The sequence below is a fragment of the Sinocyclocheilus anshuiensis genome, unplaced genomic scaffold, assembly GCF_001515605.1.
Source record: "Sinocyclocheilus anshuiensis isolate Anshui unplaced genomic scaffold, SAMN03320099.WGS_v1.1 scaffold209, whole genome shotgun sequence".
In the NCBI taxonomy this organism is placed as follows: Eukaryota; Metazoa; Chordata; class Actinopteri; order Cypriniformes; family Cyprinidae; genus Sinocyclocheilus; species Sinocyclocheilus anshuiensis.
Genome location: NW_015540880.1, coordinates 165,140 through 181,729, shown reverse-complemented (window position 1 = coordinate 181,729; position 16,590 = coordinate 165,140). Strand labels below are relative to the sequence as shown.

Below are 16,590 nucleotides of genomic sequence, written 5' to 3'. Positions count from 1 at the left end.
GTGTGTGTGTGTGTGTGTGTGTGTGTGTGTGTGTGTGTGTGTGTGTGTGTGTTTGGGCTGGCGAGTTTTCTGTCAGGTACTCGGCTTAGGTGATGGCCTAGTGGAGAGACTGTGCTGGGGGATTTAAAGAGACAAAAAAACACAATTCTTTCCTTCATCCTCGTTTTCTCGCTCTCTCTTTCTCCTGCTCTCAGCTTCCTTCATAGCTCCCTCCGCATGGGGGTTCTCTGTCTGTTCTGACATTGTTGTGTCTCTGAGCACCAGGGTGGATGGTGTGTTATCTGTTTCTCAGCAAGGGCATGGTGTTGGGGAGACGCTATATACGGGCGGCGTGTTTGGACTCCAAACATCCGGGTTTAGCTCAGGATTAGAGTAGCTTTTGAACCTGTGACCAGACGCAAGCGTTTTTTCAACCGAAAGAAATGTTTCCCCGTAAAGGGCCAGATGGGGACAAGACTGCAGTGCTTAGGATATATTGGCCATTGTCTCACGGCTGGGCTGTTCCTCTATGACAACGGCGAAAGGTGATTTATTGACTGCGCCTGATGGCACGACAGCCCGCCAACCGCTACGACCAAACCTGGATAGAGAAAAAAAAACCCCGGAGAACGCAAGAAGTATAAACAAAAAGAAAAAAACACTGCAATGCAGGAACAAGCAGCAGGAGATTGAGGATAAACAAACAATATGAAATATTTGTGTTTATTTTACAGCTGAAGAGATTATTAGAGACAGCTGCATGGATGGTTGGAAAATAACTTATTGAAGTCATTATTGATTGCAACGCACATGCGGGCTTTTTTCTTCTCCCGCCTCAGATACCAGGATCAAGCAGAACGCCTGGAAATCAGGCCTGTTATATTCATTCTTCTCTCGTCTGACTGCTAGCATAGCTCTTCACCTCAGTTCAAGGGAACCACAAGTCCTGCTTATCAAAAACACATTTTAATTATATGTGCGAATGGGATGTATTAACAATAAAACGAAATGTCTGTTTACAAACATTAATTTACCTCAATTTAATTCATTTTCCAAGCTATTCAAATATTTGATTTGATATTTTCCTTAAATTCCAACTGAAACACACGTGTGTATCAGATGTGTGTCGCACGCAAACACTCTATCAACAGCGCTAATTACAAGAAGGTAATTATTTGTGGAAGTATTCAGGTGAAGATTGAGGCACGTTCAGTTACTCAGCAATCATGAGTGCTGTTTAATTAGCTCACATGCACTCGTTTAGCCTCTCCTTGTTTACTCGGCTCTCCGTAATTCACTGTGTGGAGCTCGCACAATAACAACATGCAGCACAGCTGCTTCACTCAGACTGGAAACATCTTGGAGTGATTCTTCACTTGAGGGAACTTTTCTGTCCCCTAGGATGAATTTAAAGAAAAACAACAACGATTCTAGTTTTAAAGGATATGTTACAGTAGCTTTCAAATATATATATATTTTATCGTGTGTTTTATAGCTTTTTCCACATTTTTGAGAATTAAATAATTTTCTAGAATTTAATTATTTTGGCTTTTATTTGAAAATTTTATTAATTTTCAATTTCGATTGTGTTTTAGCTTCCACTTGTAGTATTAGTGTTACAGTCAGGAAAATATTACTATGCACTTTTATAAAGAACTTAATATTTTTGATTTCATTTGGGGAGCACATCTACAAAGACAGTAGAATAAAAATTGTTGATCAGTCTTTTTTTTTTTTTTTTTGTAAATATGAATAAAGGTTTTTTTTGCATTATGATCTATGACTAGATTTTTTTTTATATGTCTTTACCAAATAGGTTAGTATTTAAGATTTAAGATTTTGAATTTTAAAAAAGCCATTTCAATTTTTTAAGTTATTTTCAAAAATTAAGAAATTAAGTAGGCAATGGTTCTTCCTAACTGAAGAATCACCCTTTACCTGACAACTGCTCAGTAATAAAAGCTGGATTTTTTTTTAACCAGAGATTTTTTTTATTCAGTTTCCATATTTTGTACTTTGCAAACATTTGAAGGAGATGCCTTTTAAAAGTGTATTTTGTTTTTATAATTTTTTTTTTTTTTCAATAATGTTCTTTTGCTTTTAGTTCGCTTTAAGATAAGAAGTTAACTTAATTAAATTGAGAAGATATTTTCTTGAGCTACGTATATCTCTGGCCTAGTGAGGGTGTTACAGTAACGTGTACACTTGTTTATCTTCCTTTTTTGCTACAAGCAGCACAGCTATTCATGCTATATTTAAGTAGCCAAGCAAACGTTAGCTACACAAATGTGCTTCCTCTCTTTAAAATATGTCTGACCTCACCGTACTCTTGCAGGGTGGATTACCTAAGTAAAGTAAATTGCTGTTAATAATCCGTTAATTGAGCCCTTTCATTATTCAGCAAGCATTTTGATATCAGCGTTCAGCAGTCTTGGGGGATGACGGAACGTGAGCGCCTTGTTGTGGTTTGTGTGGCTGTGAGACCTCCATTCACAGGCTGCTCTGAATGAGGACGTAACGGTGGCTAAAGGAGACAGACCCCGTCTCACTCCCCCGGTGCTGCTGTCACCTCTGCTTTGCTCTTCCCTCCCTATTGTTTGAAGCTAATGTAAAATGCACTGTCTATATGACCCATTTTAGCAGGCCATTTGCATAATTTGGCTGTCGCATGGCCACCGAGTTAATGTACTTGCAAATGACAGTGAAAGTGTGTTATACGACCTTAGGGTTTTTAAAAATTAAATGACAAAGTAGGCCGCACTTTGCATAAGTATGGACTTGACATTGGAGCGCGTGTGTGTGCGTCTGTGTGTGTTAGCGAGTGAATGAGTGATTTTGTAGTGTGTCAGTGCAAGGTGAGGTGAAAGAATTTACACGGTAGTATTTTAGATTGTTCATCTACTTATCAAAACTGATTTTTTTTCCTTTTTTTATTGGAAGAGATACGGAAAGCATTAGTCAAATTTGATATTTTAGCATTTTTAATGGCTTATGGACTTAGGAACACCTTTGACAGGGTTATTATATTTAAATAAGACTAAAACTGAAACTAAAATTAATACCATTAAAACACACACACACAAAACGAATTGGTACTTGAAATTAAATAAACGTCAACTGAAACCAACTATAAAAACTGTTTTATTTCAGCTAGTTGCCAAGGCAAAATTTGTCATTTTAATGTAGTTAGACTTGAACTAAAATATCTAAAACTGAAATAAAAAGTAATAAAACTATATAGACTTATTAAAAAAAAAAAACTAAAAATGACAAAAACACACAATAAAATTGCTGAAACTTAGTTGAAAATGAAAAATACAGAAATAAAAATTGATTAAAAATATTAATAAAAACTATGAACTATATTATATTAACAAAATATATATATATTTATTTATTATTTAGTATTATATTTCACACCCAAATATTGTAAAATACTGACATTTTAAATTTAATCATCAGGGAATCAAATGTACTCTGAAGTAATACATTTTTAAGTCGTTACATATCAGTCATTAGTGCACAATTATCAGGCTATATATTCTTGTGTTCTCCTCTCTGTTTGATGTAATTCTCTGTATTTTTTAATAGAGCATTCTGTTGGCCTAGTTATATACCTCCATCCATACTCATCCGCAAGTATCTAAAGCAAAAAGATGAATTTGGAGTGCAGAATGGAATGCCACACCAGTTCTTCAGGGGCCTGAAGCTATTCCGCCATATGGTGGCCTATTCCACATGGAGGATGGTGGGAGGGGGCTGGGCCAGCCTTTTACAAGAGATGCTTAAAGAGGCAAAGCAGATATTAATTCAGAGAGCCTACTCCAGTGTCCGCAGGAGCACAAATCACTGTCAGTGGATACGGAGAGGTGGGCAGGGTCCGTGTAAAACGCCCGTCTGCACTTCAAAGCCTTCTTTTGTTTAGTCTGTAATAAAGTTAGATGTGTCTCGTAGAGAAAAGGGACGAAAAAAGCCTGGACACAGAGCACAAAGGAAGTCCTCAAAGAGGACGATTGTGTGAAAGATGGTGAAAAATGTGAAGGCTTTTCTCCTCTCATAGGTTCACATTGGGCTAGAGAGAGAGAGGGTGGGGGTCAGATCTACATGCCAAACCCCCCTCAGAAATCTGTCCATCTCCGCAGTGTCCTTATTACTTCGAACAGCAGCCATCAATCAACGAGCATCCGCAGAATAGAAACAACGATCATTATTCACAGTTCATAATAAAAGGAATAAAGGAAGTAAGTGCAAAAAAGGTTTACAGGAAGGGCCCACAATGAACACTTGCCAAGCAACAAATGGGAGTAAGAATTGGCATTGAAGATGAATTAAAACAAAGTTACTTGCATGTAGAGGTGTGCGATATTGACAAAAAAGTAATATCTTGATATTTTCTGAGATTTTATCGATGACGATATTTCGATGATATTTTGCTGAGTGTGTTATTGTGCTGGTATCTTAAGTCGTGGACAGCTGACTTTTTTTGACAGTTTTTGGACCGTTTTTGATATTCTTCCTATTCTGTGTGCTGGTCAGTTCACAACAGTGATAGAAATTAATCTTTTCCAATAAGTTTAAATTAATTTTTACCTTTTAATGGGCATTTTTACCTTTATAAAGCCATTTTTCTAAAAGTGTGCTTTATCTTTTGAGTCAAATTCTTACATTTAATCATTGAATTAGAATAATAAGACATTTGGGCTGTTACCAAGCAAATGAAATCCGTATCAATAAAATTAATCTTTACAATGCAGAGGAGAAACAGAAGCTGCGTCTGAAGTGGCATTTAGATGTATTTACTCACTGATTAATGCAGGACATGAATACATTTAACCTGTAGTTACAAATGCATAAATAATGTTTTGATATATTAAACATAAAACATAGAATACTGTTGTTCGAAATTATCTAAATAATTAAAAGAAACTTTAAATGTGAAATTAAAAACGCCAGCAGGTGGCAGCAAGTCACTGTTAATAAGTGAGTCATTGTGATTGAACCGAATCATTTAAACGGTTGATTCATTCAGGAACGAAATGCCGTCATGTTGCTCAGAGACACAAAACAGTGCTGTGGCTGTGTTTGGAATTATTTTTGTTGTTGAAATAGAGCAAAAACAGGCAATATGGTGTCTAAAACATAAGTCTCTTAACTAACTTATTGTTTTTTTGAACTGTTGTAATATCAATATCACATTTGTAATCATGGTAATTTTTGGAGAAACGACACTCTTCGTGTGAAATTGATGAACTATATGAAATTACATAAATATATTCATTTTCATGTCTTGAATTTTGTGATCATTCTAAATGCATTTTAATAGACTGAATCATGCAGTGAAAGAACACACTCTAAATGCACACTCGCACTAGTCTAGACTTCACGTCATGTACGCGTGCACTCTGTAGGGGATTTGAAAGGTTTTCGCAAAATACTCGATAATGTCAAGTCGCACATCGTTAAAACAGCAATTACGATATTATCGCAGACGATAATTATCGCACACCCCTACTTGCATGGAACTGCAACATAATACATGGCTTAAATCAAATCATAAGAATGATAATCTGACCCTCACTGATGAAGTGACATAAGTGATTCAACCCAACCAAAACCAAAAAAACATCAGTTGTGACCTTTACCTCAGTAAATAACTTGCTTTTAGAAAAATGCCTTTTTTAATTGAATGTTGCAAATTGTATGGAATATATCAATACTAAATGAATATATTAGAAACATATACTAGGATGCAAGTTATGTAATGACCTGCACAGTTTGTCACTAATGTTCAATCATTTCTGCATTACGCAGTCAAATGAATCTATTAGACATATGAGGATGCAAGTTATGTAATAACCAGCGTAGTTTGTCAATTATATGCAAAGATTTCTGCATTATGCCACCAAATTAATATATTAGAAATATATACTATGATGCTGGAGTTATGTAATGACCTGCATAGTTTGTAACTAATATGCATAATATGCAAGAGAAAAAAAAACTTCTGATAAATATACATTTTGAATGATTTTTTCTTTTTTTTTTGTTTACCAACAAAATTAACAAAATGTTAATTTTGGACTCTTTTTACAGTAACTTGTCTGAGAAAGCGCCACATATCACTACACCTACATAACATATTGTCTAACTGTCTATCTATTTTTTATTTTTTTTACCCAGGAGTTCTGATATGTTGTAGCACACATTCTGCATTCATTTCTAGAAGCGGCGCAGTTGCCTTCGCCAGTTTCACAGACAGCCCTGCCAGATTGCAGCAGGCCATAAGTGGACTGGGGCAGACAGCATCATGCTACCGAAGCCTTGTTTTAACTGTCCTGGAAAAAGGGGAGAGGGAGAGAGAGAGAGAGATTGCTGCATTCTCACTGACATGCTGAGCATTACCATAATTGGCTTTTCTACATGATAGGACAGAGGAAATAATAATATCATTTTATTTACAGCCTTCAGTGTCCTGCCCCCCTCCCCCTCCTTTTCTCTTTCTCTCTCCATCTCTCTCCCTGTCTGCCTTCAGCATGCTGCGTAGGTCAAAAGACATGGTTTGATCAACCCTGTCCAAAGGCATCAAAGTTGAGTGGCATGTAATGGAGACCCAGTGACAAACCACATTGGCCAGCCAAATAAGACTTGCCAGTTTTCCCATTAAAATGTCGGGTAAACTGCACGGCTTTCCTCTGCACACTCCAAAACCACTCTGACCGGCTAAATCAGCCGACTGAGGGAAGGCAGAATTGGACATTAGTAGTGCAAATGACTGTAGTGATTGCCCCCTCTCCTCCTCCTCGATAAAATAAATAAATAAGAGGAAGTAGGCGGGGGAGAGAGAGAGGCGTCGGTCGGTTGGCCGCGTTAGTGACAGTTGAGGAAGGAGAGGCCTTCGGCATCTGCGCTCTGTCCACGAGCATTCTTGTTCCCCTCTTCGAGTTTGAACACTTAGGCCTGACACGCCTTATGCGCACCAGCCAGCTCAATCAGACAGACCTGGTTTTGTCCAGCAGACCGCTTGGAAGCAGCAGAAAAGATGTATTTTTGAAGAACAATAGATGTTTTTGGCCCTCCAAAATCACTTTGTTCCAATGCATAACAAGCTCTGTAGGCAACGTTTTGAGGCATCATAAGTAAGCAAGATGGCTATGAAAGTTCTTTAGTGTTATATGATAATTAATGTATGTTTATGTGATTTAGTTGTTAGCATTGTGTTCTGCGGTTCATATGGGAAATTAGAGTTTGAATCCAGTCTGCGACTCATTTCCTGTTATTTCAACCCTAAATAATTATTAAACAGAGCTTTAATGTTTTTTTTTTTTTTCTGATTTTTGCTTGCAGAAACAATTCAATCTCTTCTAGAGTCACGGCTTGCTAATTCTCCGCTGTTTGTTGGGCAACTGCATACGAATCTCAATGCTCAAGTGCTCGTATGTGGGCGGTGTTTCTAAGAGCTGGCACTGACTGTGTTTGTGTGTGTGCGCGGTGTCATGGGTGTCTATAGCAAGAAGGTTCACTCTGCGGCTGATCTTTGTTGGCTGAGACGGTGAGCTCTGCTCGTGTGCGTATGTGTGTGTATGTCCTGCTCATGTCCCGTTGCTGTGTCACCTGTCTAAATTCAGTGAGATCTCAGCAGCCACAGTGACAGCTCCACTCTGGACACAGATGGCCACGCTCTCCTGCACAACACACATAGGCGCACACACCTCACATCTTGCACACCTCATACATGCACACAGGCACAAGGCCCCGGTGCTCTGGCTGATCGTTTTAGATGTTGGTGGGCACTCAAGAACATACACACCTTTGTTCTGTCTGTCCGTACTGGAGTGTTGTGTGTGATAGAACACACACAGGCGTAAGAACGATCTTAAAATTGTGTTGAGTGGGAGTGTGCACATTCTAAATATTATCAGCCTAAATATTAATTAGATGCCATAATTATTGTTAAGTAGTTTTAAATGATTAGCTGAAAGGCATGTAAGTGTGTGTGTACATGTATAATATTTATATTTAAATATTTGTAAATTAGGTGTGTACTGGAATCTAATGAATTGGAAACAAAAATGTAATATTTTGTTTTGGCCTCCTGAATTTGATTAATTTCGTTGAAAAAGAGTTTCAGGCCTTGTTTTGTATGCTATCCCTAGAAAGTGCCTGCTTCACTCAGTAAATCAAACTCTTTCTCGTTCCCCGCCACATCAAAAGCATCGTCTTTTTATAGCAACTATTGATTCGCTTAATTGTGTGTATTCTTAACAACTTATCTGTGCTGTTTTCTCCCGACAGTACAATGCGGGCTTATTTTTGACTGACAAACATAACAAGCCCCTCTCCCCCTCCCTCTCCTCTTAATCCCTCTCTCATTGTTTGGCGTGATGTTTAAAAGCAGGCCCCCGATAAGAGATGTCAGCAGTCAAACTTCTGATTGGGTTATTAAGTGTGAGCTGTCGTTGCCGTCGTCTGGCGGGTTTCTTTTTTTTTTTGACGTAGATGGCAAAAAATTGCCAAGTCGTGTTTGACGGCTTGATGCGAGGACAGTGACATGCCAACACGCATGCCTGTCAGATGCCACGCGGTGTCAGGGGCTGAGGAGATGCGCTCAATTTAGTGTCAGGTTCTGCCCATCTCTTTGCGAAAAAAGCCTTCTCGTTCTAGCTTTCTTCTGCGCCCCCCATCTCACTTTTCTCTCTCTCACGGCCCCTCTATCACTCTCTCTGTAATTACAGCAAAGATGAAAAACTTCTCTCTTTGTTTTAACGTGATAAGCTGTCTTAAATGCTGCAGTTATCAGGGCTTCAATCCACTGAACCGTGTTTCGGCGTGAACATTTATTTTAAAGCGACATTTGGATAAGTGATTTATTTGACAGTTCGTAATGTTTATTTCACCAAATCCTTTTCGCTTTATGCCGCCGCCTTGATTTCTCAGAGGAACTGATGGATTGAAATCCATCAGAGAGCTCAGGGTGGAATCAGTGATTCTTTTGGATCAGAAGCCATCCTTTAAGAATATCCGAGTAACGGGAACGCCACGTTTCCCAGCTGTTCACGCCCCTACAGCTTCCTCCACGCAGCTGTAAATGGCACCTTACAAACATCAGGTACGGAGTCCGTTCTGATTACGTGTGCTCAACTGCACGCCGTTTGAAGCTGACAGCACATCTGCTTCAACCACTGAGACGGATCTTGGCATCTCGGACAGACATCTCCTGGTGGCTCGCTGAGATAAAGGAACAACTCTTCTTGCGCTGCCTGTCTCTTTTTCTTCTCTTTACTCCCTCCATCTCCTCTTCTGCTTCTGTGTTTTCGTGCTCTGTCTCTTCCTATTGCCTTCAAAGTTGTGCAGGCTGTTGTTGTGGCTTTTCTTTTCGTGTTGTGTTCAAAATGGCTGATAGTAACAATACCGCTCTCACAAAGTGAACAGGAGGTGTTTTTATAGCTGGACACGCTGCAAGATGCATGCGCACACTCACACACACACACGCTCGAAAGAGGTACTTTGATGTGTTTCGATGACGGAGAGCTCATTTTGTTTATCTCCCACTGCAGATCGAAACCAGCTGATGAAACAAGAATTTAATCCTACCGCTCCTCATTAAGCACTTGGTCTCATGGACCTTTATTCTCTTTTCATTAAGCGAATTAAATGAGTAGCATTCTCTCTCTCGCTCTTTTTGTCTCGCAGCTGTGGGTGCCGACAGTGGGCTATCACTCTGTTTTTTCTGTCATAGCTCTGTCGGCACACAATAGAGTGAAGGAGCTTTTTGTGGCTGAAACATGAAACCTTACATTTGTGAACATTATTGTTCTGTTCCTTTTCCCCCATGTAATACATCTGACAGTACATCTTATTACCACACATTTAGCTGAGGAAAATATGCATTTTCTGGTGTGTGGCGTAGGCAACATTTTTCAGTATCCTCTTTTTTTATACCTTGAGAAATAAATGTGCACTTAGCAGTAATATGCAGAGCAAAAAAGAGCCGTATTTGCACAAATAAGCATAAATGTGTATTTCTGAAACAGGCACTTGTGGGCCGATGCTGTTTTCACTAAAAATCAATGGATTAACTGGCTCTTATCAATCCGCTGGGACTCTTTTGGTCAAAATATTGACAAGGGAGGAAGACATCGATGCCAATGTTTTCAGAGCAGGTGGCCGATATAGTACAGATATACATATAAAGCAATTTAAAATCAACATGAAATCTGAAATTACCCTAGTCACTTTATTTAAAGGATAATTCACCCAAAAATTTAAATGTCATTTACTCACCCTAATGTCGTTCCAAACCCGCTTGACTTTTCCAAAAGAAAATATTTTAAAGAATGTTTTAACAGTTTTTGTACAAATAATGAAAGTCATTTGGCTCCAAAACAACAATGGACCACACTGACTTTAGTTGCATGGACCAAAAAAAAAAAAAAAAACTTGAAACCCTTACATTTAATTTTTTAGGTAATGAAGTTAATGACAATTTTGAAGTAGATTTTGAGCCTGATGCAAAAACAAATCCTGCAAGCAGGCATAGTTTTCTGTCAGTAATGAAGTACTGGCCAATTAACCAGCCTATCACTATAAGGAAGGTGCACTAAAGATGGTTATGTATCCTCCTGTCTTTTCTCTCACTCTCTCTTTTTCCCCTGTTGCTGCACACTCACTTGACTCCCTGAGAGTTAGTACAGCATGGACCATGACAACATGACATGCCATATCCATTTGCATTTTAGCATGACTCGCTGCAAGAACTTCCATCGCCTCTGCCAACAGCATTGAGGCAAGCTGCACCCCGTGCTGCATCCCTGGCAATAACTCAGACGCAATCGCACACTCAGAGGAGTCTAGCTTGGCTAGTGCAAGGGAGAACTGGATCAATGTCACACAGTCTGTGCCCTCTAACTACAGGGAAAAGGAGGATGAGAGAGAGAGAGAGAGAGAGAGTAGTCAATATGGCGGTGTTCATGTGAAGTTCATTTTTGTAAACAAAAGGGGTGGGGGGTAAATTTTGTGATATTGGATGTAAATTATGCTTTTTTTGGAATGATATATTAATATTCATAATATAAAACTTTTTTTTGTGTTTTTTGGACAATTCCATGACATTACAATTTTGGCTTTAGCGTGTCCTTATAAAATTCACCTGTTTTAACAATTTTTTTCTAGATACCTTTTTTGCTTTAGAGGACTGATTTTCAAAGGAGGACTCTCCTCTGCCCTCTTTACCCTTGCTGAGCTGTTACACAGGATAGCTTTGTTAGTCTCAGCAGTGAAGGGTGCTATCTATCATAGTCAAGATATGGATGTTTGCCACTTTATAATTGCAAACCTGTGTCCTCTGCCAGGACTATTGACAAAAAAAATCTCTTTAGGATCATTATGTAGGCATGCACGCACACGTGTAATGATACATTTTCTACACCTATTCCATTTAAAGTGAATTTACTTATTCAACAATCCATGTTAAGTTGCACATTTGGGGGGCTCTTTTGTCTCAACATCTGTTTTTTTTTCCCCTTTGTTTTTTTCTCAGCCTATATGCCGGAGGACGAGCTAAAGGCAGCTAAGATAGATGAGGAGCACCTGCAGGACGACGGACTCTCCTTAGACGGTCAGGATGCAGAGTACCTGTGCAATGAAGAAGACGATGGCCATGAACAGCTGAGCTACCAGAACTCTCCACTCAGCAATGGCACCAACCCAGACGCCGGCTACGGCTCGCCCCTCAGCGACACCAGCGATCACCTGGCTGACTTCAAAAGCACCTCCTCCAAAGAGGGCCAGGATAAAGAGGAGGTTGAAGACATGGAGACAGACGCTGGACTATCTTTGCAGGACAGCCTGGCACAGATGAAAGCAGTCTATGCAAACCTGATTTCTGATGCTTCCTGGTCGAGTATCACAAAGGACATTATGAAAGGCAAGCAGGTTAACGCTAGTAGCACTAACAGTACTCCAAGCAGCCACAAGGGGAAAAACAGCATTGCAAACAGCCATGCAAGCAGCATTACAAGCAGCGGAGCTCGCAGCAACGCTAGTGCTAGCATGAAGACAAATGTGACGCCATGCAGCAATTCTACAAAAGCCACCACATTAAACAATGCCAACAATGGACCCATCAATGGTGCTAACAGTGGGGGTGTTGCATATGACTGGCACCAAGCAGCTCTTGCTAAAACCTTACAGCATACACCCTACCACCTCATGCCTGAACCAAGTCTCTTCAGCACAGTGCAGCTGTACCGACAAAACAATAAGTTGTATGGGCCTGTCTTTACGGGTGCCAGCAAGTTCAGATGCAAGGACTGTAGTGCAGCCTACGACACGCTTGTAGGTCTCACGGTGCACATGAATGAAACGGGCCATTACCGTGATGATAACAAGGACAAGGAGGAGGAAAAGGGTAAGAAATGGTCCAAGCCACGGAAACGATCCTTAATGGAGATGGAGGGCAAAGAAGATGCTCAGAAAGTCCTGAAATGCATGTATTGTGGCCACTCGTTTGAATCCCTACAGGACTTGAGTGTCCACATGATCAAAACTAAACACTACCAGAAAGTGCCTCTCAAAGAACCAATGCCAGCTCTTGCCTCAAAGCTGGTGCCCTCCACCAAAAAACGAGCGTTCCAGGACCTGATGTCTCCATGCTCACCTGAGTCAATCTCAAGCACCCCTGGCATTCCACTGGCAGATACTGCACCCACCAAAGATCAGAAGATTTCCAACCCATATGTCACAGCTAATAACCGCTACGGCTACCAAAACGGTGCGAGTTATACCTGGCAGTTTGAGGCCCGAAAAGCTCAAATTCTTAAGTGTATGGAGTGTGGGAGTTCCCATGACACCTTGCAGCAGTTGACAGCCCATATGATGGTGACTGGACATTTTCTCAAAGTCACAAACTCTGCCTCTAAAAAGGGTAAGCAATTAGTGTTTGACCCTGTGGTGGAAGAGAAAATCCAATCCATTCCTCTTCCACCCACAACAACACGTCTGCCGGCTCCCTCTATCAAGTCCCAGCCTGATTCACCAGTACACCCATCTGCCATGGATGAATGGAAGGAGTCAGAAGAGGAAAAAGTGGAGGAGCCTGAGGAGAAGAAAATCAAGCAAGAGAAAGAGGATCCTGCTGAGAAGGTGGAAAAGACAGAGAGACCCAGCCATTACAAATATCTAAGAGAAGAGGATCTTGAAGAGGCTCCTAAAGGTGGACTAGATATTCTCAAATCATTAGAAAATACGGTTTCCAGTGCAATCAGTAAGGCTCAGACCGGTACGCCCACCTGGGGTGGATATCCCAGCATTCATGCCGCCTACCAGCTCCAAGGGTCTGTGAAATCATCCATACCTGCTGTCCAGAGTGTCCAGATTCAACCAACATTCAACGCCAGCAGCTTGAAATCTTTGACCTCTGACTCCAGCACTCTGATCCATTCTCCAAGCAGCCCATCACCACCTCCAAACCATAAAAGCAATGTCTTAGCCATGGAAGAGTTGGTGGAGAAAGTAACAGGAAAAATCCCTTCAAAGAAAGACAGGGATGAAAAATCAACTGAACGTGGCTCCAAACATCTCACTGCTGAATTACCCTCTCCTGTTCTCAAAGACCGAAAGGACCTGCCAAGACCAGATGATCTTAGCAAGCCAACAAAAAATGGCACGGTGGATAAAGACCTAAAGCACGTTCCGGTTCGGGAACGAGAATACAAAGAAAGCCATGCCGATAATCCTCTAAAGAATGGAACGGATGTCCTCAAAACGCAAGTCAGCAATGGTTGCAGTCATTTTGGAATCATCACTGACCACTCACCAGAACAGCCTTTAGTCAACCCCCTCAGTGCATTGCAGTCTATCATGAACACTCATTTGGGTAAGGCCTCCAAAACAGTCAGTCCACTCCTAGACCCACTAGCAATGCTGTACAAGATCAGCAACAACATGATGGAAAAGCCCATGTACAATCCAACTCAGGTCAAGCAAGTCGAGCCCATCAACAGATATTATGACAATGACGACGATCAGCCCATGGACTTGACAAAGACCAAAAGTGGCAATGGGCCCACAAACAATTGTTCATCCACTGTTATCAGCAACAACAACAGCAACATCACAAACAGCACCCGACCCATCTTGTCCACGCTGACCGAATCAGTCTCATCTCCTCTTCGGGAGAATGCCCTAATGGACATCTCTGACATGGTGAAGAACCTCACGGGTCGCCTGACGCCAAAGTCGTCAACCCCTTCCTCTGTATCCGAAAAGTCGGATGCAGATGGCTGTGCTTTTGAGGATGGCCTGGAGGATCTTTTGCCTGTTCAGAAGAGGAAAGGCAGGCAATCAAACTGGAACCCTCAGCATCTGCTGGTCCTTCAGGCTCAGTTTGCATCCAGCCTCCGGGAAACCCCTGACGGAAAGTACATCATTACAGACCTAGGTCCTCAGGAGCGTGTACATATTTGTAAGTTTACAGGTCTCTCCATGACCTCCATCTCCCACTGGTTGGCGAACGTCAAGTACCAACTCAGGCGGACAGGTGGAACCAAGTTTCTGAAGAACATAGACTCGGGCCAGCCACTGTTTCTGTGTGGTGATTGTGCCTCCCAGTTCAGAACTCCATCCACATACATTAACCACTTAGAGTCCCACTTGGGCTTTAGCTTGAAGGACCTCTCAAAGTTATCAATAGACCTCATTAGAGACCAGCGAGCAGTCACTAAAATGATCACAGATAAGACATTTAGTGCCCTTGGCTTGACTGAGGAGGACTCTAATTCCATGTTTCAGTGCAAACTGTGCAATAGGACTTTTGTCAGCAAGCACGCAGTGAAACTGCACCTAAGCAAAACACATGGAAAGTCACCGGAGGACCACCTGATCTTTGTTACTGAGCTGGAAAAGTTAGAAAAAGCCTAAGGAAAGCAGGCTGGTGGCAGTGAAGTGACTGGATTGAGAATCATTGCACTACATCACTGTACTGCACTGCGCCTGAACTGAGCCTTCAAAATCAGTCCAACTTCTGTCATGAAACTGCCTGATTGGACCATGATCTGTTTCGATTTTTTTTCCTCGTTTTTTAGTCTCTTGATTTCTATCTCCTGCTTTGTACTGTATTTATCTGATATGTGTCGGTTATGTGCATGGTTTCTTTTCTTTATTTTCTTTCCGAGTGACTTAATTCAAACAGAATTTACAATTTGTACTCTGTTGAATTGGGAATGAAACAAACATGGTATCCATGGGCATGGTCTAAAACAAAATGGCAAAAGAACTGAATAGATCGAGTTGCGTTGTACTGAACTCTTACTATACGTCAAAAAAGGCTGACTTCATTAAAGCACTCCATAGTGTTGAATGTTATGAGAATATGTATAAAATGAGACAGAGCTATTTTGTTAATTTGAGCTCCGATTTTCAGATATTGGCTTGACATAAATCAAACTGCAACTCTTTGAAGTGAAAACAATGCATTGTAGATTTCGTTGAGCCTTCTAAACCTCGAAGGATATTGAAGAATTTGACGGGCTGTCTATGATTATACACTTTGGTTTTTCAAAGGCATTTCTTTGTTTTTAATAATCATTGTTTTTTGTTGTTAAGCATCATTTTATACAGTAGCAATTTGAAACGTATGCTTTGGTACCACTATTTCTCTTTCTATGGTTTCGCTTTGGTTTCAACCTGTAAAGACTTTATTGAAATCTTATATACAGCACATATATTTAAATGATCAGCGAAGATGTGTAAATTTCCATCATCATATCTTGCCAATTGCCGCAGCTCAACATTGTTTGTATGGTGTGCATTCTTTTATATTGTCATTTTATATATAGTAAACGAAAAGGAAATAATATGTACAGAGATGTATATGCAGTATATGTGCTGTAGAACCACGATTCATCCTTTAGTTGAACTAAGTTCTCTGATGTGGTAAATATGAGTTGACAAAAGGAGTTGCATCGCTGTTGATGCATGGATTATGAGAGGGAATCAAGCAATGCAAAACATTAAATGATTTCAATGTTTTATCATGCCTTTGTGAAAAGTCCCATCAGTTCCCTTAATTAAAAAGGAAAAAAAAATGTTTTTGTCCCTTAATTGTAAAATAAAACCTGAAGCATTTCTTGATTAATGCTTTTCTCCATTTGGTCATGTGTTTGTTTTTCTGTTTTCCTACAACCAACAATTAATTTGATTAAATTTTGGATGTGAACAAATCTTCTACTTCTACTTTATGGGCTTTATTTTAGCTACTTGAAATATTTGTATGTTCATTGTCCATTTTTGCCTTTGTTGTTCTTTGAATGCAGCGCCTTTTCTGTGCAGTATGTAAATGAGAGAGATGTTTCCAGACACAAAACCTGCTGGTAAACAGGAAACACTCTCTCTCTCGCTGGTGCCAAAATGGGCAAAGAACTTGTGGATTTAACGCTTTTCCGTAAAGCCTGTATATCTGGCTTCTCAGGACCGATTCTGTAGCATTGATCCAGCCCTTCCTCTTTTTCTTTTCTTTTTTTTCTTGGAGGATCTTAGTGCAGTCCCTGTACGTATTCTATGTAAATTACAGCAATCATGACAACTGCGACATTGTGAGTACCTGCAGAGCAGAGT

General features: G+C 40.3%; 1 protein-coding gene across 2 annotated transcripts in view; it reads left to right on the top strand.

The window, feature by feature from the left end:
- LOC107688322 (teashirt homolog 1-like) overlaps positions 1-16,089 on the top strand; it is a 39,515-nt gene extending 23,426 nt beyond the window's left edge. For both annotated transcript variants that reach the window (XM_016485950.1, XM_016485949.1), the window contains one exon: positions 11,516-16,089. In XM_016485950.1, coding sequence (XP_016341436.1) covers positions 11,516-14,895 — 3,380 coding nt within the window. In that variant the 3' untranslated portion in view covers positions 14,896-16,089. The remainder of the gene's footprint in view (positions 1-11,515) is intronic.
- Positions 16,090-16,590: the final 501 nt, after the last annotated feature.